The sequence below is a fragment of the Pelophylax lessonae genome (genome assembly GCF_965119305.1).
Source record: "Pelophylax lessonae genome assembly, chromosome: 11".
NCBI lineage: Eukaryota > Metazoa > Chordata > Amphibia > Anura > Ranidae > Pelophylax > Pelophylax lessonae.
Window position 1 is genome coordinate 233,722,899 of NC_138778.1, and position 22,910 is coordinate 233,745,808.

At 45.9% G+C, this 22,910-nt stretch overlaps 1 protein-coding gene across 1 annotated transcript in view; it reads left to right on the plus strand.

The window, feature by feature from the left end:
• Window positions 1–22,910, plus strand: part of CEP112 (centrosomal protein 112) — a 398,710-nt gene that overhangs the window by 8,266 nt on the left and 367,534 nt on the right. Inside the window, exons 2-3 of the mRNA XM_082272104.1 lie at window positions 5,346–5,536; window positions 8,210–8,373. Of these exons, the coding sequence (XP_082128230.1) occupies window positions 5,346–5,536; window positions 8,210–8,373 (355 nt within the window). The remainder of the gene's footprint in view (window positions 1–5,345; window positions 5,537–8,209; window positions 8,374–22,910) is intronic.

Consider the following 22,910-nt stretch of genomic DNA (forward strand, 5'->3'; position numbering starts at 1 on the left):
CCTGTCTCCAGCCCAGAGTGCCCGAGTACCTGTCTCCAGCCCAGAGTGCCCGAGTACCTATCTGCACCCCGTCAGATTACCCGAGTACCTGTGTCTAGCCCATCAGAATACCCAAGTACCGCTCTGAAGCTCATCAGAGTACCTGAGTACCTTTCTGAAGCTGATCAGTGTACCTGAGTACCTGCCTGAAGCCCATCAGAGTACCTGAGTACCTATCTGCAGCCCATGCCTCCTAAATTATGTGTTGGGGTGTTTACTTTCCAAAATGGGGTCATTTTGTGGGCGTTTCCATTGTCCTGGTGCTCCAGGGCCTTCAAAGGTGTGATTGGTTGTAATGAAATTAGATGTGTAATTTATGCTCCTAGAACACCTGATGGTGCTCCTTGGATGTTGGGCCTCTGTATGTGGCTATGCTGTGACAAAGTCCCACATATGTGGTATCACCATACTCAGGAGGAGTAGCAGAATGTATTTGCTATGTGTTAGAAATATCTTTGACAACTTTGTGTAAAAAAAAAAAAAAAAAAAAAAAAAAAAAAAATGCGTTTTCATTTTCTTTCCACATTTTCCAAAAACTTGTGGAAAAAAATGACATGTTTAAAAGACTCCTTATGCCTCATAGAGAATACGTTGGGTGTTTGCTTTCCAAAATGGGGTCATTTTGTGGGTAATTCTATTGTCCTGGTGCTCCAGGGCCTTCAAAAGTGTGATAGGTCGTCATGAAATGATATGTGTAATTTATGCTCCTAGAACACCTGGTGGCGCTCCTTGCATGTTGGGTCTCTGTATGTGGCCAGGCTGTGTAAAAGTCTCACACATGTGGTAACGCCATACTCTGGAGGAGTAGCAGAATCTATTTTGGGGTGTAAATGCAAGTATGCATATACTGTGTGTGAGAAATAACTTGTTATTATGACAATTTTGTGTAAAAAAAAAAAATAAATAAAATATTTCTTAATTTTCCCAAGAAAGAAAAAATTACAACTTCGAAAAACTCACCATGCCTCTTACTAAATACCCTGGAATGTCTACTTTCCAAAAAGGGGTAATTTGGGGGGTATTTGTACCCTCCTGACATTTCAGGGCCTCAAGAAATTAGATCGTCTGTCGGTACATCAGGTGTGATCAATTCTTAATGATTGGCACCATAGTTTGTAGACTCCATAACCTTAACACAGACTAAATAATAACCACTAATTTACTAATTTGGGTTATTTTTTACCAAAGATATGTAGCAGTATACATTTTGGCCCAAATTTCTGAAAAAAATGACTTATTTGCAAAATTTTATAATCGAAACTAAAACAAAATGTGATTTTTTTTTTTTTTTTTTTTTTTTCAAAATTTTCACTATTTTTTCACTTATATCGCAAAAAATAAAAAACCCAGTGATGATTAAATACTACCAAAAGAAAGCTCTATTTGTTTAAAAAAAATGATAAAGAATTTGATTGGGTACAGCCAGCGTTGTATGACTGAGTAATTATCATTCAAAGTGTGAGAGCGCCGAAAGCTGAAAATTGGTCTGGGCAGGAAGGGTTGTAACTGCTCTGTATGGAAGTGGTTAAGGAGGGCCAGACTGCAGTGGAAATGTTCCTGGCATCAGTGGGAGTAAACATCAGCACACTTAGAGAAGGAATAGTGCCCCATCATTGGTGTCAGTGGGAGGAATAGTGTCCCATCATTGGTGTCAGTGGGAGGAATAGTGTCCCATCATTGGTGTCAGTGGGAGGAATAGTGTCCCATCATTGGTGTCAGTGGGAGGAATAGTGCCCCATCATTGGTATCAGTGGAAGGAATAGTATCCCATAATTTCTGTCAGCGGGAGGAATAGTGCCCCATCATTGGTGTCAGTGGGGGGAATAGTGCCCCATCATTGGTATCAGTGGGGGGAATAGTGCCCCATCATTGGTATCAGTGGGAGGAATAGTGGCCCATCATTGGTGTCAGTGGGAGGAATAGTGTCCCATCGTTGGTGTCAGTGGGAGGAATAGTGTCCCATCGTTGGTGTCAGTGGGAGGAATAGTGTCCCATCATTGGTGTCAGTGGGAGGAATAGTGTCCCATCATTGGTGTCAGTACGAGGAATAGTGTCCCATCGTTGGTGTCAGTGGGAGGAATAGTGTCCCATCGTTGGTGTCAGTGGGAGGAATAGTGCCCCATCATTGGTATCAGTGGAAGGAGTAGTATCCCATAATTTCTGTCAGCGGGAGGAATAGTGCCCCATCATTGGTGTCAGTGGGAGGAATAGTGTCCCATCGTTGGTGTCAGTGGGAGGAATAGTGCCCCATCATTGGTATCAGTGGAAGGAGTAGTATCCCATAATTTCTGTCAGCGGGAGGAATAGTGCCCCATTGTTGGTATCATTAGGAGGAATAGTGCCCCATCGTTGGTATCAATGAAAGGAATAGTGCCCCATCATTGGTGTCAATGGGAGAAATTATGCCCTATCGTTGATGTCAGCTGGCAGAATGGTGTTTCATATCAGTGGGAGAATAGTGCCCCAAGGGCCAGATAAAGGCAAGCAAAGGGTCACATTTGGCCCTCGGCCTGCAGTTTGGAGACCACTGATATACAGAATAGACATAGTGATGTGAAACAAGAATTTATTTATAAACGACCTAGAGGAGGGGATATCCAGCACAATCTCTGTATTTGTTGATGATAATAAGTTAAGCAGGCCAATATCTTCTATACAGGACGTGGTAGCCTTACAAGAAGACTTGAACAAAATAATGGGGTGGGCAACTACATGGCAAATGAGGTTTAATGTTGAAAAATGTAAGGTAATGTACTTGGGTGTCAGAAATACAAACACAAGTTACTCACTAGGGGGAGAACCTCTGGAGGAATCTAAGATGGAAAAGTACCTGGGGGTCCTAGTAGATGACAAGCTCAGCAGTGGCATGCAATGTCAAGCTGCTGCAAGCAAAGCCAACAGAATACTGGCATGTATTAAAAAAAGGGATTCACTCCAGAGATAAAACAATAATTCTCCCACTCTACAAGACTCTGGTCCGGCCACATCTGGAGTATTCCTTCCATTTCTCGGCACCCGTCCTCTGGAAGGATGTGCTGGAACTGGAGAGAAGGGCAACAAAGATAATTAGGGGAATGGAGGATCTAAGCTATGAGGAGTATATTCATAATGGTGGTGTGGAATATATGGGGTGACCTGCCTGCCTTGTGAGATGTCAGACTTGGACTCTGTAGCTCACCAAGGCCTTGTGGCTGTAGGGACATCCCTGCGATGGAGGACTTCCAGTGCAGTGACCTCTGGAAAGGTGGAGGGATGGATGGATTTGAGGCCTCCTGGAGGGGACCCTCGTGTGCTGGTGGAATGTAATGGCGATCGCTCAATGCAGGCGTTCGGCAGGTCTCTCTGCTGTCATTGTAGTGGATCGCTGATTGTGGAAAGTCATGTATATATCGCTTATTTGATTTCATGTAATATACAGTTGTGCTGAAAAGTTTACCCTCCCCCAATTGGAGAATTGGGAATATACAGAGTGTTTGAGTGAGCTGGCAAAACCCATTTCTTGTATTTCTTATGGGATTCCTATTCTGGAGGTGATAACAGAACGGCCCAATCATAAAATAAAACATGGCAACAAGTAAACCAATGAAATGCCCCCTGTTCAGAATTCTGCACCCTCTTGGTTTTTAATCCTGGGTATTGCCCCTTTTATCATCAATGACAGCGTTCAGTCTTGTGTAATAGATGTCTATGAGGTCCCGGATTCTTGCAGGTGGTAGAGCTGCCCGTTCGTCTTGGCAAAATGTCTCCAGGTCATGCAAAGTCTTTGGTTGTCTTATATGAAGCGCACGTCTGAGATCTCCTAAGAGCGTCTTAGATCTCCTAAGATCTCTCCTAAGATCTCCTAAGAGATCTCCTAAGAGCGTCTCGATGATATGAAGGTCAGGAGATGGCCCCTCCAGAACTTCATATTTTTCTGCTGTAACCACTAGAGGGTCAGCTTGGCCTGGTGCTTGGGGTCATTGTCCTGCTGGAAAGTCCAAGAACTTCCCATGTGGAATTTCCTACAGAAGAATGCCAATTGTCCGCCAATATTTTCTGATAACATGCTGCATTCATCTTCCCATTCTTTTTCAGAAGATTCGCTGTGTCTTTAGAGCTCAGACACCCCCCCAAAACATTAGGGAGCCACCACCATGCTTTACAGTGGTAATGGTATTCCTGTTGCTATAGGTCTTCTTGACCCATTCATAAGCGTAGTGCTGATGGTTGTGACCATAAAGCTCTGTTTTGGTCTCGTCAATCCAGATTACAGTGTGCCAGAAGTTGGGAGGCGTATCAAGGTGTTGGCGGCCATATTGTAACCGGGCTTTTTTGTGGCATTGGCGCAGTAAAGCCTTCTTTCTGACAGCTCCACCATGCAGCTAATTTTTGGTCTCGTATCTTTGTATTGTGCTCCTTGAAACAACGACAACATCTTTTTTCCAGGCAGCCTGGAGGTTTTTTTCTCCTGAGGCTACCAGTGTGGGGGGGGGGGGGTGGTTCTTTGTATCCCAAACAATTATTCTGGCAGTTGTGGCTGCAATCTTTCTTGGTCTACCTGACCTTAGTTTGGTATCAAGAGATTCCCAAATTGTCCACTTCTTGAGTGATTGAACAGTACTGACTGCCATATTTAATGCTTTGGATATTATTTTATGTTGTTTTCCATCTTTCTTTAAAGTTCCATTACCTTGTTACGCAGGTCTTTTGACAGTTCTCTTCTTCTCCTCTAGGATCAGTATCTAACAAACTCATTGACTATTTATACACAGACACTAATTGTAATTTAAAAAGCCACAGATGTGGAAAATAAATCATTAATTGCCCATGTAACCTGCGTGTGTCACCTTGTGTGTCTGTACCAAGGCCAAACCTTCCAGGGGGGAAACTTTTCATCAGGGCCATTTGGGGGATTTCTGTTATCGTTATGGTTTACAAAGGAGCCAAACATCTCTGTGATGGTAAATGGCTTCATATCATCACTATCCGAAAATAAAAGACAATTTTTTGGCATCATCGGTCAGATTTTAATTATCAATGCCAAAATTCACCATCTCTGCCGGGAAGGCAAACTTTTCAGCACAAACTGTACATTGTGGATGTCACTGTCTCATTATAAGTACTGGAGAGGTGACCCAACCCCCATCTGCTGGAAAAGTTTTATCTATGGATTTTATCTGATATTGAAAAACAAAATTCAGAGCGATCTAAAGAACACTGATGGAGGGTGCAGCCTGGCCTGGGGTGTATTAGATTGTTAGTGTGGTGGAAGACTCCTAAACCCCCTTGGGGGGGGGCCCTCAATAATGATTCTTTCTGTTCTTCAGAGCGCCAGCGATGTGCCTTGTGGATCAAGAAGCTGTGTGACCCCTCCGGGGCAGGAACAGGGATCGCCGGCAGGAAGAACAGGAACCTGTATGCCAAACTTCTCCTCCACATGCTGAAACGCGGCGAACTGGAGGGGCCCTTTACTAGTCAACCTGAGGAAGGCACCCTGAAACCTCTGCCTACCTACATGGTGAGTCACCCTGAAACTCTGCCCCCTATATGGTATATCACCCTGAGACCTCTGCCCACCTGCATGGTATCTCACCCTGAGACCTCTGCCCACCTACATGGTATGTCACCCTGAGATCTCTGCCCACCCATCTACATGGTGAGTCACCCTGAGACCTCTGCCCACCTACATGGTGAGTCACCCTGAGACCTCTGCCCACCTACATGGTGAGTCACCCTGAGACCTCTGCCCACCTACATGGTATATCACCATGAAAACTCTGCCCCCCTACATGTCCAGTGACCCTGAAAACTCTGCCCCCCTACATGGTATGTCACCCTGAGATCTCTGCCCACCTACCTGGTATGTCACCCTGAGATCTCTGCCCACCTACATGGTATGCCATCCTGAGACATCTGCCCACCCATCTACATGGTATGTCACCCTGAGACCTCTGCCCACCTACATGGTATGTCACCCTGAGACCTCTGCCCACCTACATGGTATGTCGCCCTGAGACCTCTGCCCACCTACATGGTATGTCACCCTGAGACCTCTGCCCACCTACATGGTATGTCACCCTGAGACCTCTGCCCACCTACATGGTATGTCACCCTGAGACCTCTGCCCACCTACATGGTATGTCACCCTGAGACCTCTGCCCACCTACATGGTATGTCACCCTGAGACCTCTGCCCACCTACATGGTATGTCGCCCTGAGACCTCTGCCCAGCTACATGGTATGTCACCCTGAGACCTCTGCCCAGCTACATGGTATGTCGCCCTGAGACCGCTGCCCACCTACATGGTACATCACCCTGAGACCTCTGCCCACCTACATAATATATCACCCTGAGACCTCTGCCCACCTACATATTATGTCACCCTTAGACCTCTGCCCACCTATATATTATGTCACCCTGAGACCTCTGCCCACTTACATATTATGTCACTCTGAGACCTCTGCCCACCTACATATTATGTCACCCTGAGACCTCTGCCCCCCTACATATTATGTCATCCTGAGACCTCTGCCCAGCTACATATGTCACCCTGAGACCTCAACCCACCTACATGGTATGTCACCCTGAGACCGCTGCCCACCTACATGGTATGTCACCCTGAGACCGCTGCCCACCTACATGGTATGTCACCCTGAGACCGCTGCCCACATACATGGTATGTCACCCTGAGACCTCTGCCCACCTGCATGGTATGTCACCCTGAGACCTCTGCCAACCTACATATTATGTCACCCTGAGACCTCTGCCCACCTACATGGTATGTCACCCTAAGACCTCTGCCCACCTACATGGCATGTCACCCTGAGACCTCTACTAACCTACATATTATGTCACCCTGAGACCTCTGCCCCCCCTACATGGTTTGTCACCCTGATACCTCTGCCCACCTACATGGTATATCACCCTGAGACCTCTGCCCACCTACATGGTATATTACCTTGAGATCTCTGCCCACCTACATGATATGTCACCCTGAGACCTCTGCCCACCTACATGGTATGTCACCCTAAGTACTCTGCCCACCTACATGATATGTTTTCTGGAGAACAATGGCCATGTATATGAAGAATTGTCACCTGAGACCTCTGCCCTCAAATGTCCCCATGGGAAGAATTCCCCTCACTTTCTGAAGAAAGGAAATCGCTGCTCCAGGTGTATAGTGTGTAATAATTGCCAGGAGATAGGATATCCCATAGAGTGCTGGCCCCGGCCCGCCTCCGTGGGAACACTTGTAGAAAAGAGAAATATCCGCACATCCAGGGATTCCAAGAAGTTTCAAATACCTTTAATTCCAAAATGTGGCAAGTGATGACACCAAAGACCCCAACATGAAGTCCCGTAGACACGTTTCACACATACATCTTGTGCTTAATCATTACCTGTAATGATTAATGATTAAGCACAAGATGTGTGAAACGCGTCTACGAGACTTCATGTTGGGGTCTTTGGTGTCATCACTTGCAACATTTTGGAATTAAAGGTATTTGAAACTTATTGGAATCCCTGGATGTGCGGATATTTCTCTTTTCTACAAGTGTCCCCTCACTTCCTGCTCTGGTGACAACGGTAAAGTTTTTGTTCACCAGGACAAATGAGATGTCTCTCCAAAGCCCAGACAGAGACAGAAATAAAATCCTGATAGTGGCTCTGATCTGTCCCTGCTCCATTCAAACTTATTTTTCCTTTAGCCTTTGAATAGAATTACAGACATGGAAGATATACAGAGATTCAGTTAGAATTATTGGGACATTGATTTCCACAGGAAGTGTTATTCCTTGCTGGGTTCCATCTCGGAGTCAGTACCATCCTGCTGGCCAGCAGTGCAGTGTGTGTACAAAGAATTGGCTCACTGCTGGTCCCAAAGGTCCCCATTTTAATCTTCAGTTAAAATTTCCAGCATCCTGGACACCGTCCACTGCAGTCAGCCTTTTTGATTATTGGTGCTATACTGTCCCCACTTCTGTAGGGGTGCGAGGGATGCCACATTTCTCCTATCACAGCACTGGGACTGCTCATGTGACTATACCGGGCAGACCCCCCACTTATTGGTGCTAGTAGTAACCTGTCATACTGACTGCCCTTTATAATGTACAGAGCTGTGCAGACTGTTGGCATTCTATTAATCCTCTATGATAATAATAATGAAGTGTGATCTGTCTCTCTCCACAGTCCATCTACTTTGATGAGCCCATTTCTGCCCGGCTCCCCAGCGTTGGCCCCGGGGGATTACCGGACTGGGTCCTGGGAGAACTGGAGGTCAGGGGAACGGCATCTGAGGAGGCTTTGAAGATGTCATTAAAGAAGGAGCCGGTGAACTCCTCCACACCGACCCGGTAAGAAGCAGGCGGTGACTGTGTGCTGTAAATCTGAGTGTCCCCCGCTACTGGAGAGAAGGTGACACGCGGGTATCACTACCAGAGCCAAATTCAATAAAAGTAGACATTATGTCATGTGATCCCTTAGAGCAAATACAATAAAAGCTGTTTGTGGGGGTGCCGTGTGATCATTCCAAGCCAATACAATAAACACTGGCGGTGTGGTGATGTCATGTGATCATTCAGAACCAATATATTGAAAACTGGTGATGTGATATAATGTGATCGCTCAATGCAATGGCAGCTGTCAGTGTGGGGATGTCATGTGATCACTTGGGGAGCCAATGCAATGGCAGCTGTCAGTGTACGTATGTCATGTGATCACTTGGAGCCAATGCAATAAAAGCTGTCAGTGTGGGGATGTCATGTGATCACTCAGAGCCAATGCAATGACAGCTGTCAGTGTGGGGATGTCATGTGATCACTCGGAGCCAATGCAGCTTTCAGTGTGGGGATGTCATATGATCATTAAGAGCCAATGCAATGATAGCTGTCAGTATCTCAGTGTCATGTGATCACTCTAAGCCAATGCAATTTCAGTTGTCAGTGTGGGGATGTCATGTTATCACTGTGAGCCAAAGAATTGACAGCTGTCAGTGTTGGGATGTTATGTGCTCCCTCAGAGCCAATGCAATGCCAGCTGTCAGTGTGGGGGGGTGTCATGTGATCACTCAGAGCCAATGCAATAACAGTAGTCAGTGTGATGATGTCATGTGATCACTTAGAGCCAATGCAATGACAGTTGTCAGTGTGCTGATGTCATGTGATCATTCAGAGCCAATGCAATGACAGGTGTCAGTGTGGGAGTGTCATATGATCACTCAGAGCCAATGCAATGACAGGTGTCAGTGTGGGAGTGTCATATGATCACTCAGAGCCAATGCAATGACGGGTGTCAGTGTGGGGATGTCATGTGATCACTCAGAGCCAATGCAATGACAACTGTCAGTGTGGGAGTGTTATGTGATCACTCAGAGCCAATGCAATGACCGGTGTCAGTGTGGGGATGTCATGTGATCACTCAGAGCCAATGCAATGACAGCTGTTAATGTGATGATGTCATGTGATCACTCTGAGCCAATGCAATGACAGCTGTCTGTGGTGATGTCACTGTACTGAGTACATTAGCAGGTAGGATGGTGGGATGTTGTATGTCGGCTCTCTCTTGGATTCATTACATAACAGACGTTTGTCCTCGTCTTTCTGGGATCTTCTATGAATAAAACTTGTAGCGGGCGTATGGAGAGGACAGTGCCGCTTCATTCACTGGGTGTGCTGCTTTATTTGGAAATCTTGTGAACATTTTTCATTCAGTCCTAAAGGGGAGATTTTGTTTAGAGGTCTCGATATTAGCCTAGCAGACGTTTGGTCTCCTATGGTGACACTGAAGTGTGGAGGGAGAGGAGCGCCTTTGTGTGGAAACTCTTTGTATTGTAGATCCAAAAATGATCAATTTAGACACTCAGAAAACATACAGCCAACATATCTCAGGGGACCGGAGCTCCCTTCTTCAGGGCTGTGCTGTCTTTGAAGCTGAGGAATCTTCAGGACCTGACGTGGAATCCTAGGATTATGGGATCGTCTGTGTCAGGGATTCTCTTCCTCACTGGGACCAAGGCCCAGGAAATTCTTCCAAAATCTTCCATAACCCACCATTAAAAAAAAAGTGTATTCTCACACACAAAAGTATAAATACAGAATTTATATTGAAATGCTGAAGGGCTCTGATTGGAGCTGGGTGTCACTGTGGTGGAATGGGGCTTCTGGAGGGTTAGAGGACACTACAGCAGACTTGGTGGCCCTGTAGGGGATGCGGTTTATTGAGTGAGCTGGGGACAGCTGTGCAAGAGGGGGTTGGTGGTTTCTCTAGGAGGTTGGGGGCTTTACAGGGGCGCTGTTTATGATTTGGAGTGCACTGTAGGGACTTCGGGGGTGGGGGGGGGGGTACTGATGAAGACTCTGGGGGGGGGGGGGGGCTAGAAGCTCTGATTAGATCTAGGGGACTATGGGGGTTTAGGCCTCTTAGGGGGGGCTGTGCTCACTGTGGGAAGTTGAGGTGCACTGCAGGTCACTTTGGGAGGTTAGGTGGCACTATGAAAGATCGGGGGTACTGTGGGACTCTGTTGGAGACTCTAGGGAGCTGAAGACTCTACAGTAAGTTAGGGGACACTGAGGGACTTAGGACCCTCAGGGGGGGCTGGGCACACTGTGGGAAGTTGAGGAGCACTGCAGGTCAATTGAAGAGGTTAGGTAGCACTATGGAAGCTGGGAAGTACTGTGGGACACTGTTGGAGACGTTAGGGAGCTGGTGGCACTGATGGGGCCCTTTATGACTTTCAGGGGGTTGGGCTCGTTGATGGATGTTGAGTAGCACTATACGTCACTATGGGAGGTCAGGTGACACTATGGAAGTTGGGGGGTATTGTGGGCCACTGTTGGAAACTATAGGGAGTTGGAGGCTCTGCAACAAGCAAGGTGGGGGGGGGACTTTGGAGCCTTAGGACTGCTCAGGGAGGCTGGGCTGACTGTGTGAAGTTGAGGAGCACTGCAGGTCACCATGGGAGGTCTGGTGGCAATATAGAAGCTGGGAGGTACTATGGGACACTGTTGGAAACTATAGGGAGCTGGAGGCTCTGCAACAAGCAAGGGGGTGCTGTGGAGGCTTAGGACTCTCAAGGGGGCTGGGCTCACTGTGGGAGGTTGAGGAGCACTGCAGGTCACTGTGAGAGGGCTGGGGGCACTATGGAGCTGGGAAGTACTGTGGGACACTGTTGGAGTCTATGGGTAGCAGGATGCTCTGCATCAAACTGGGGGTTACTGTGGAGGCTTAGGACTCTCAGGGGGCATAGGGTCACTGTGAGAAGTTGAGGAGCACTGCATGTCCCTATGGGAGGTTAGGTGGCTCTATGGAAGCTGGGAGGTACTGTTGCAAACTATGTGGAGCTGTAGGTTTTGCAGCAAGTTATGGGGGGGGGGGGTCTTAGGGCTCTCAGGGGCATAGGGACACTGTGGGAAGTTGAGGGGCACTTTAGGCCACTATGAGAGGTTAGGTGGCACTAAGGAAGCTGGGGGGCACTGTGGGAGGTTAGGGGTTCAGCAGCTGGATGGAGATCTGAGATGAGGGGGGTCGTGGCCTGACAGTAGGCCACAGCCTTATGGTTGTGAACCACTAATAAGGGATTCATATCGCCTCTAGTCCTCACCTTCTACTTTTCTGTTCTTTCTCCAAACTGTTATCCACCTAATAAGTCCACAATTCTCACATGCTGCTCCCTCTGGAACCCCCCAACTTTGGTTCCCAGCCACCAGCTGACCAATCGTCAAACTCACCCAGCCCACCCAATACTCCAGAGTTGGGCTTAGGCAGATGTTGGGTGGACTGTGAACCCCAAGACCCCCTGTGTCCTGCCTTCTCTATGACCAGCTGAGGTCGGTCACCCCACAAGATCTAGAAGCTGTCCTCACAGCGACAGAACAAGAAGAAAGGCAGGGACTGGGATTAGTAGTTCCTCAGACGCTGTAGGCCTCCATGGCGTTTGTTGGAAGAACGCCCATGATGCCAGTCACAGACTTCAGCTACAAAAACTCTATCAAAGTACGACAAAGTCTTTAAAGAGTCCCCCACCCTCCTCCGGAGCGGGTATAGTTTATAATATGTGACATGTGTATGTTTTTGTAGTGAATAATTTATTGCTGCTCGGAGACGAAGTTTATCGCTGTCTCATAAATTGTTCAGCCACTTCAAGTCATCCTTTGAAAAATCCCTTTGATGTTAAAAGATGCTTTTCCCCTCGTCTCCCCCCATCCCCCACTTGCTATGTTTCTTTTTCTGATCACTCTGTAAAATGGCTTTCTATTTATCGCATTTTATGCTTTTATTTGTGTGTTAACTCCGAACATGTTCCACCAAGATGGCGGTGTTTCCATAACGCAGGCTTTCCCGAACCGACCACTTCCAGAAAGGGGACGTCAGTTCTATACCGTTATTTTCCTTTCTATACCATTATCAGCCCCTCTGTACCGTTATTACCACTTCTATGTTGTTATTGGCCCTTCTGTACCATTATTGGCCCTTCTGTACCTCTATCAGCCCTTCTATATCGTTATCATCCCTTCTATATCGTTATCATCCCTTCTATACTGTTATCATCCCTTCTATACTGTTATCGTCCTTTCTTTACCAATATCGGCCCTTCTATACGGTTACCATCTCTACTATACTGTTATCGGCCCTTCTGTACCATTAGCTGTCCTTTTGTACTGCTACCAGTCCTACTATATCATTATCATCCCTTCTATACTGTTATCAGCCCTTCTATATCGTTATCGTACCTTCTTTACCAATATCGGCCCTTCTATATGGTTACCATCTGTTCTATACTGTTATCTGCCCTTTTGTACTGCTACCAGTCCTTCTATACTGTTATCCTCCCTTCTATACTGTTATTGCCCCTTCTGTACTGTTATCGGCCCTTGTGTACTCTTACCGTCTCTTCTATACCATTATCGATCCTTCTATATTGTTATCGATCCTTCTATACCATTATCGTTACTATACCGCTATCGGCCCCTCTATACCGTTGTCGTCCCTTCTGTACCGTTGTCGTCCCTTGTGTACCGTTGTCGTCCCTTGTGTACCGTTGTCGTCCCTTGTGTACCGTTGTCGTCCCTTGTGTACCGTTGTCGTCCCTTCTGTGCCGTTGTCGTCCCTTGTGTACCGTTGTCGTCTCTTCTGTGCCGTTGTCGTCCCTTGTGTGCCGTTGTCGTCCCTTGTGTGCCGTTGTCGTCCCTTGTGTGCCGTTGTCGTCCCTTGTGTGCCGTTGTCGTCCCTTGTGTGCCGTTGTCGTCCCTTGTGTACCGTTGTCGTCCCTTGTGTGCCGTTGTCGTCCCTTGTGTACCGTTGTCGTCTCTTCTGTGCCGTTGTCATCCCTTGTGTACCGTTGTCGTCCCTTGTGTGCCGTTGTCGTCCCTTGTGTGCCGTTGTCGTCCCTTGTGTGCCGTTGTCGTCCCTTGTGTGCCGTTGTCGTCCCTTGTGTGCCGTTGTCGTCCCTTGTGTGCCATTGTCGGCCCTTGTGTACCGTTGTCGGCCCTTGTGTACCGTTGTCGGCCCTTGTGTACCGTTGTCGGCCCTTGTGTACCGTTGTCGTCCCTTGTGTACCGTTGTCGGCCCTTTTTTGTACGGTTATCATCCTTTCTATATCATTACGGACCCTTCTATATTGTTTTCAGCCCTTCTATACCATTATAGTCACCATTATAGTCTGTTATATATACCATTACCATCACATGTATACTGTTATTGTCACTTATATACTAGTGACTCCATTATGGTCACTAAAATAGTAATCTCTCTCTCTTATAATCACTTTCTATATATTAGTAACTCCTTTACTGTCACATATATACCAGTGGCTCTATTATTATCAGTGGAGGGATTAGCAGAGAGGGGTGGAGGACACGGAGTAGAAGCCAGTGGAGGGATTGGCAGAGAGGGGTGGAGGACACTGAGTGGAGGTTAGTGTAGGGATTGGCAGAGAGGGGTGGAGGACATAAATGGAAGTCAGTGTAGGGATTGGCAGAGGGGAATGGAGGACACTGAATGGAGGCCAGTGGAGAGATTGGCAGAGAGTGGTGGAGGACACTGAATGGAGGCCAGCGGAGGGATTGGTAGAGAGGGTTGGAAGACATTTAGTGGAGGTTGGTGTAGAGGTTGGCAGAGAGGGGTGGGGGACACTGAGTAGAATCCAGTGGAGGGATTGGCAGAGAAGGATGGAGGACACTCAGTGGAATCCAATAGAGAGATAGGCAGAGAGGGGTGGAGGACACTGAATGGGGGCCAGTGGAGAGATTGGCAGAGAGTGGTGAAGGACACTGAATGGAGGCCAGTGGAGGGATTGGTAGAGAGGGTTGGAAGACATTTAGTGGAGGTTGGTGTAGAGGTTGGCAGAGAGGGGTGGGGGACACTGAGTAGAATCCAGTGGAGGGATTGGCAGAGAAGGGTGGAGGACACTCAGTGGAATCCAATAGAGAGATTGGCAGAGAGAGGTGGAGGACACTGAGTGGAGGTTAGTGTAGGGATTGGCAGAGAGGGGTGGAGGACATAAATGGAAGTCAGTGTAGGGATTGGCAGAGAGGGGTGGAGGACACTGAATGGAGGCCAGTGGAGAGATTGGCAGAGAGTGGTGGAGGACACTGAATGGAGGCCAATGGAGGGATTGGCAGAGAGGGGTGGGGGACACTTAGTAGAAGCCAGTGTAGGGATGGGGTGAGAGACACTGAGTGGAGGCCAGTGGAGGAATTGGCAGAGAGGGGTCTGGGACACTGAGTAGAAGCCAGTGGAGGGATTGGCAGAGAGGGGTGGAGGGACACTGAATAGAGGCCATTGGAGCGATTGGCAGAAAGGAGTGTAGAACCTAGTGGAGGGATTGGCAGTGTGGGATTGGGGACACTGAGTTGAGGCCAGTAAGGAATTGGCAGAGAGGGGTCTGGGACACTGAGTAGAAGCCAGTGGAGGGATTGGCAGAGAGGGGTGGAGGGACACTGAATAGAGGCCATTGGAGCGATTGGCAGAAAGGAGTGTAGAACCTAGTGGAGGGATTGGCAGTGTGGGATTGGGGACACTGAGTTGAGGCCAGTAAGGGATTGGCAGAGAGGGGTGGGGGACGCTGAGTAGAAGCCAGTGGAGGAATTGGCAGAGAAGGGTGGAGGGACACTGCATGGAGGCCATTGAAGGGATTGGCAGAGAGGAGTGTGGGACCCCATGGAGTAGAAGCCAGTGAAGGGATTGGCAGATAACTGCTCTAAAAAATGGCAGAAAAGCAAATTTTTGATAAGACTTTGTAGTGTCTTTTATCAGCAGCCTGTGAGCTCTTTAAAATTCGGTCCCTGAATGACAGAACCTTGCTGTACTCTTCATTGACGGGTGATGGTGCGCACTCTGTGTTCTGACCATCTTGTCCACTAGATGGCGCTCTGCTCCTGTTGATCTTTGTGGCTCAGCTATGTATTGGTGATTCGTGATATTGGTTTATACAAAGGGCTTATTGATTTGTACTGTCACTTATCTAAAGTTTGTGATGCCCCTCCACCCCATTATTAATCCCTGTCCATCATCCCTTTATAACTGCCCCCCTCCTCTCAGTTCTAATAGGTGGATCTGTGCGTGTTTTATGTATACAGCCCTGGCCAAATGTTTTGAGAACGGCACAAATATGAATTGTCACAAAGTTTGCTGCTTCGGTGTTTTTAGATCTTTGTGTCAGATGTTATTATGGGATACTGAAGTATAAATACAAGCGTTTCATAAGTGTCAAAGGCTTTTTTTGACACTTACATGATGTTTATGCAGAGTCAATATTTGCAGTGGTGACCCTTCTTTTTGAAGACCTCTGCAATTCACCCTGGCATGGTGTCAATCAACTTCTGGGCCACATCCTGACTGATGGCCGCCCATTCTTCCATAATCAATGCTTGGATTTTGTCAGAATTTGTGGTGTTTTTTTGCTCACCTGTCTGTGGATTGACCACAAGTTCTCAATGGGATGAAGGTCTGGGGAGTTTCCTGGCCATGGACATAAAATTTCAATGTTTTTTGTTCCCCAAGCCTGGCACTTGCTTGACTTTCTTGGGCGCCCTGAAGCCTTCTTCATAACAATTGAACCTCTCTCCTTGAAATTATTGATGATCCGTTAAATACACTGCTCATAAAAATTAAAGGAACAGTTTGAAAACACACCAGATCTCAATGGGTAAAAATCTTGTGCCGGATATCTATACTGATATTGACTGGGTAATGTGTTAGGATCTATACTGGTATAGACTGGGTAATGTGTTAGGATCTATACTGGTATGGACTGGGTAATGTGTTAGGATCTATACTGGTATGGACTGGGTAATGTGTTAGGATCTATACTGGTATGGACTGGGTAATGTGTTAGGATCTGTACTGATATGGACTGGGTAATGTGTTAGGATCTATACTGGTATGGACTGGGTAATGTGTTAGGATCTATACTGGTATAGACTGGGTAATGTGTTAGGATCTATACTGGTATGGACTGGGTAATGTGTTAGGATCTATACTGGTATGGACTGGGTAATGTGTTAGGATCTATACTGGTATGGACTGGGTAATGTGTTAGGATCTATACTGGTATGGACTGGGTAATGTGTTAGGATCTGTACTGATATGGACTGGGTAATGTGTTAGGATCTATACTGGTATGGTCTGGGTAATGTGTTAGGATCTATACTGGTATGGACTGGGTAATGTGTTAGGATCTATACTGGTATGGACTGACTGGGTAGTGTGTTAGGATCTATACTGGTATGGACTGACTGGGTAGTGTGTTAGGATCTATACTGGTATGGACTGAGTAATGTGTTAGGATCTATACTGGTATGGGCTGGGTAATGTGTTAGGATCTATACTGGTATGGACTGACTGGGTATACTGTTATGGACTATCTGGGTAGTGTGTTAGGATCTACTGTATACTGGTATGGACTGGGTAATGTGTTAGGATCTATACTGGTATGGGCTGACTGGGTAATGTGTTAGGATCTATAATGGTATGGACTGGGTAATGTGTTGGGATCCATACTGATACGGACTGGGTAATGTTTTAGGATCTATACTGGTATGGACTGGGTAATGTGTTAGGATCTATACTGGTATGGACTGGGTAATGTGTTAGGATCTTTACTGATATTGACTGGGTAATGTGTTAGGATCTATACTGGTATAGACTGGGTAATGTGTTAGGATCTATACTGGTATAGACTGGGTAATGTGTTAGGATCTATACTGGTCTGGACTGGGTAATGTGTTAGGATCTATACTGGTATGGACTGGGTAATGTGTTAGGATCTATACTGATATTGACTGGGTAATGTGTTAGGATCTATACTGGTATGGACTGGGTAATGTGTTAGGATCTATACTGATATTGACTGGGTAATGTGTTAGGATCTATACTGGTATAGACTGGGTAATGTGTTAGGATCTATACTGGTATGGATTGGGTAATTTGTTGGGATCCATACTGATATGGACTGGGTAATGTGTTAGGATCTATACTGGTATAGACTGGGTAATGTGTTAGGATCTATACTGGTATGGACTGGGTAATGTGTTAGGATCTATACTGGTATGGACTGGGTAATGTGTTAGGATCTATACTGGTATGGACTGGGTAATGTGTTAGGATCTGTACTGATATGGACTGGGTAATGTGTTAGGATCTATACTGGTATGGACTGGGTAATGTGTTAGGATCTATACTGGTATAGACTGGGTAATGTGTTAGGATCTATACTGGTATGGACTGGGTAATGTGTTAGGATCTATACTGGTATGGACTGGGTAATGTGTTAGGATCTATACTGGTATGGACTGGGTAATGTGTTAGGATCTATACTGGTATGGACTGGGTAATGTGTTAGGATCTGTACTGATATGGACTGGGTAATGTGTTAGGATCTATACTGGTATGGTCTGGGTAATGTGTTAGGATCTATACTGGTATGGACTGGGTAATGTGTTAGGATCTATACTGGTATGGACTGACTGGGTAGTGTGTTAGGATCTATACTGGTATGGACTGAGTAATGTGTTAGGATCTATACTGGTATGGGCTGGGTAATGTGTTAGGATCTATACTGGTATGGACTGACTGGGTATACTGTTATGGACTATCTGGGTAGTGTGTTAGGATCTACTGTATACTGGTATGGACTGGGTAATGTGTTGGGATCCATACTGATATGAACTGGGTAATGTGTTAGGATCTATACTGGTATGGGCTGACTGGGTAATGTGTTAGGATCTATAATGGTATGGACTGGGTAATGTGTTGGGATCCATACTGATACGGACTGGGTAATGTTTTAGGATCTATACTGGTATGGACTGGGTAATGTGTTAGGATCTATACTGGTATGGACTGGGTAATGTGTTAGGATCTTTACTGATATTGACTGGGTAATGTGTTAGGATCTATACTGGTATAGACTGGGTAATGTGTTAGGATCTATACTGGTATAGACTGGGTAATGTGTTAGGATCTATACTGGTATGGACTGGGTAATGTGTTAGGATCTATACTGGTATGGACTGGGTAATGTGTTAGGATCTATACTGATATTGACTGGGTAATGTGTTAGGATCTATACTGGTATGGACTGGGTAATGTGTTAGGATCTATACTGATATTGACTGGGTAATGTGTTAGGATCTATACTGGTATAGACTGGGTAATGTGTTAGGATCTATACTGGTATGGATTGGGTAATTTGTTGGGATCCATACTGATATGGACTGGGTAATGTGTTAGGATCTATACTGGTATAGACTGGGTAATGTGTTAGGATCTATACTGGTATGGACTGGGTAATGTGTTAGGATCTATACTGGTATGGACTGGGTAATGTGTTAGGATCTATACTGGTATGGACTGGGTAATGTGTTAGGATCTATACTGATATTGACTGGGTAATGTGTTAGGATCTATACTGGTATAGACTGGGTAATGTGTTAGGATCTATACTGGTATGGACTGGGTAATGTGTTAGGATCTATACTGGTATGGACTGGGTAATGTGTTAGGATCTATACTGGTATGGACTGGGTAATGTGTTAGGATCTGTACTGATATGGACTGGGTAATGTGTTAGGATCTATACTGGTATGGACTGGGTAATGTGTTAGGATCTATACTGGTATAGACTGGGTAATGTGTTAGGATCTATACTGGTATGGACTGGGTAATGTGTTAGGATCTATACTGGTATGGACTGGGTAATGTGTTAGGATCTATACTGGTATGGACTGGGTAATGTGTTAGGATCTATACTGGTATGGACTGGGTAATGTGTTAGGATCTGTACTGATATGGACTGGGTAATGTGTTAGGATCTATACTGGTATGGTCTGGGTAATGTGTTAGGATCTATACTGGTATGGACTGGGTAATGTGTTAGGATCTATACTGGTATGGACTGACTGGGTAGTGTGTTAGGATCTATACTGGTATGGACTGAGTAATGTGTTAGGATCTATACTGGTATGGGCTGGGTAATGTGTTAGGATCTATACTGGTATGGACTGACTGGGTATACTGTTATGGACTATCTGGGTAGTGTGTTAGGATCTACTGTATACTGGTATGGACTGGGTAATGTGTTGGGATCCATACTGATATGAACTGGGTAATGTGTTAGGATCTATACTGGTATGGGCTGACTGGGTAATGTGTTAGGATCTATAATGGTATGGACTGGGTAATGTGTTGGGATCCATACTGATACGGACTGGGTAATGTTTTAGGATCTATACTGGTATGGACTGGGTAATGTGTTAGGATCTATACTGGTATGGACTGGGTAATGTGTTAGGATCTTTACTGATATTGACTGGGTAATGTGTTAGGATCTATACTGGTATAGACTGGGTAATGTGTTAGGATCTATACTGGTATAGACTGGGTAATGTGTTAGGATCTATACTGGTATGGACTGGGTAATGTGTTAGGATCTATACTGGTATGGACTGGGTAATGTGTTAGGATCTATACTGATATTGACTGGGTAATGTGTTAGGATCTATACTGGTATGGACTGGGTAATGTGTTAGGATCTATACTGATATTGACTGGGTAATGTGTTAGGATCTATACTGGTATAGACTGGGTAATGTGTTAGGATCTATACTGGTATGGATTGGGTAATTTGTTGGGATCCATACTGATATGGACTGGGTAATGTGTTAGGATCTATACTGGTATAGACTGGGTAATGTGTTAGGATCTATACTGGTATGGACTGGGTAATGTGTTAGGATCTATACTGGTATGGACTGGGTAATGTGTTAGGATCTATACTGGTATGGACTGGGTAATGTGTTAGGATCTATACTGATATTGACTGGGTAATGTGTTAGGATCTATACTGGTATAGACTGGGTAATGTGTTAGGATCTATACTGGTATGGACTGGGTAATGTGTTAGGATCTATACTGGTATGGACTGGGTAATGTGTTAGGATCTATACTGGTATGGACTGGGTAATGTGTTAGGATCTATACTGGTATGGATTGGGTAATGTGTTGGGATCCATACTGATATGGACTGGGTAATGTGTTAGGATCTATACTGGTATGGACTGGGTAATGTGTTAGGATCTGTACTGATATGGACTGGGTAATGTGTTAGGATCTATACTGGTATGGTCTGGGTAATGTGTTAGGATCTATACTGGTATGGACTGACTGGGTAGTGTGTTAGGATCTATACTGGTATGGACTGAGTAATGTGTTAGGATCTATACTGGTATGGACTGGGTGATGTGTTAGGATCTATACTGGTACGGTCTGGGTAATGTGTTGGGATCCATACTGATATGGACTGGGTAATGTGTTAGAATCTATACTGGTATGGACTGGGTAATGTGTTAGGATCTATACTGGTAGGGACTGGGTAATGTGTTAGGATCTATACTGGTATGGACTGGGTAATGTGTTAGGATCTATACTGGTAGGGACTGGGTAATGTGTTAGGATCTATACTGGTATGGACTGGGTAATGTGTTGGGATCCATACTGATATGGACTGGGTAATGTGTTAGGATCTATACTGGTATGGGCTGGGTAATGTGTTAGGATCTATACTGGTATGGACTGACTGGGTATACTGGTATGGACTATCTGGGTAGTGTGTTAGGATCTACTGTATACTGGTATGGACTGGGTAATGTGTTGGGATCCATACTGATATGAACTGGGTAATGTGTTAGGATCTATACTGGTATGGGCTGACTGGGTAATGTGTTAGGATCTATACTGGTATGGACTGGGTAATGTGTTAGGATCTATACTGGTATGGACTGGGTAATGTGTTAGGAATAAAGGGATGCCACATCGTTTGATGGAAATAAAAATGATTACCCTACAGAGGGCTGAATTCAATGACACCCACGAAATCAAAGTAAAAAAATGATACAAAAGGCAAGTCCATTTTGCTGAAATTTCATTGCAGCATCTCAAAATGGTCCTCAGTTGTTTGTATTGCCCCTATGTTCTTGTATGCATGCCTGACAACGTCGGGGCATGCTCCTAATGAGACTACAGATGGTGTCCTGGGGTATTTCCTCTCACATCTGGACCAGGGCATCACTGAGCTCCTGAACAGACTGAGGTGCAACCTAGTGGCATCGGATGTACCAAAACATAATGTCCTAGAGGTGTTCTCTTGGATTTGGGTCAGGCGAGCGTGGGGGCCATTCGATCGTATTAATACCTTCATGCTCCAGGAACTGGCTACATACTCTCGTCACAGGAGGCCAGTCATTGTTGTGCACCAGGAGGAACCCAGGACCCACTGCACCAGCGTAGGGTCTGACAATGGGTCCAAGGATTTCATCCCGATACCTAATGGCAGTCAGGGTGCCATTGTCTATCCTGTAGAGGTCTGTGTGTCCCTCCATGGATATTCCTCCCCGAACCATCACTGACCCCCCACCAAACCGGTCATACTGAACGATGTTACAGGCAGCATAATGTTCTCCACGGCTTCTCCAGACCCTTTCACGTCTGTCACATGTGCTCAGGGTGACCCTGCTCTCATCTGTGAAAAGCACAGGGCGCCAGTGGTGGATCTGACAATTCTGATGTTCAATGGCTAAAGCTCCATTGTGCTGGGCAGTGAGCACAGGGCCCACTAGAGGACGTTAAGCACTAAGGCCCCCCTCATGAAGTCTGTTTCTGATTGTTTGGTCAGAGACATTCACACCAGTGTCCTGCTGGAGGTCATTTTGTAGGGCTCTGGCAGAGCTCATCCTGTTCCTCCTTACACAAAGGAGCAGATACCGGTCCTGCTGATGGGTTAAGGACCTTCTACGGCCCTGTCCAGCTCTCCTTGAGTAACTGCATGTCTCCTGGAATCTCCTCCATGCTCTTGAGACTGTGCTGGGAGTCCCAGCAAACCTGGCAATGGGAGGTATTGATGTGCCATCCTGGAGGAGTTGGACTGCCTTTGCAACCTCTATAGGGTCCAGGTATGGCCTCATTCTACCAGTAGTGACACTGACCCCCTCTATAGGGTCCAGGTATGGCCTCATCCTACCAGTAGTGACACTGACTCTAACCAGATGCAAAACTAGTGAAAAACAGTCAGAAAAGATGAGTAGGGAAACCAATCTCAGTGGCCTCCACCTGTAAAACCATTTCTGTTTTAGAGGTCGTCTCGTTGTTGCCCATCTAGTGCACCTGTTGTTAATTTCATTAACAACAAAACAGTTGAAACAGATTAACAACCCCCTCTGCTACTTAACTGACCACATCAATATCCCAGAAGCTTTTTTGACTTGATGCTATACTCTGGTTAAAAAGTGTTCCTTTCATTTTTTTTGAGCAGTGTAGTTGATTTAGGTGCAATCTTAGTAGCAATATCCTTGCCTATGAATCCCTTTTTGTGCAAAGCAATGAAGACTTCATGTATTTC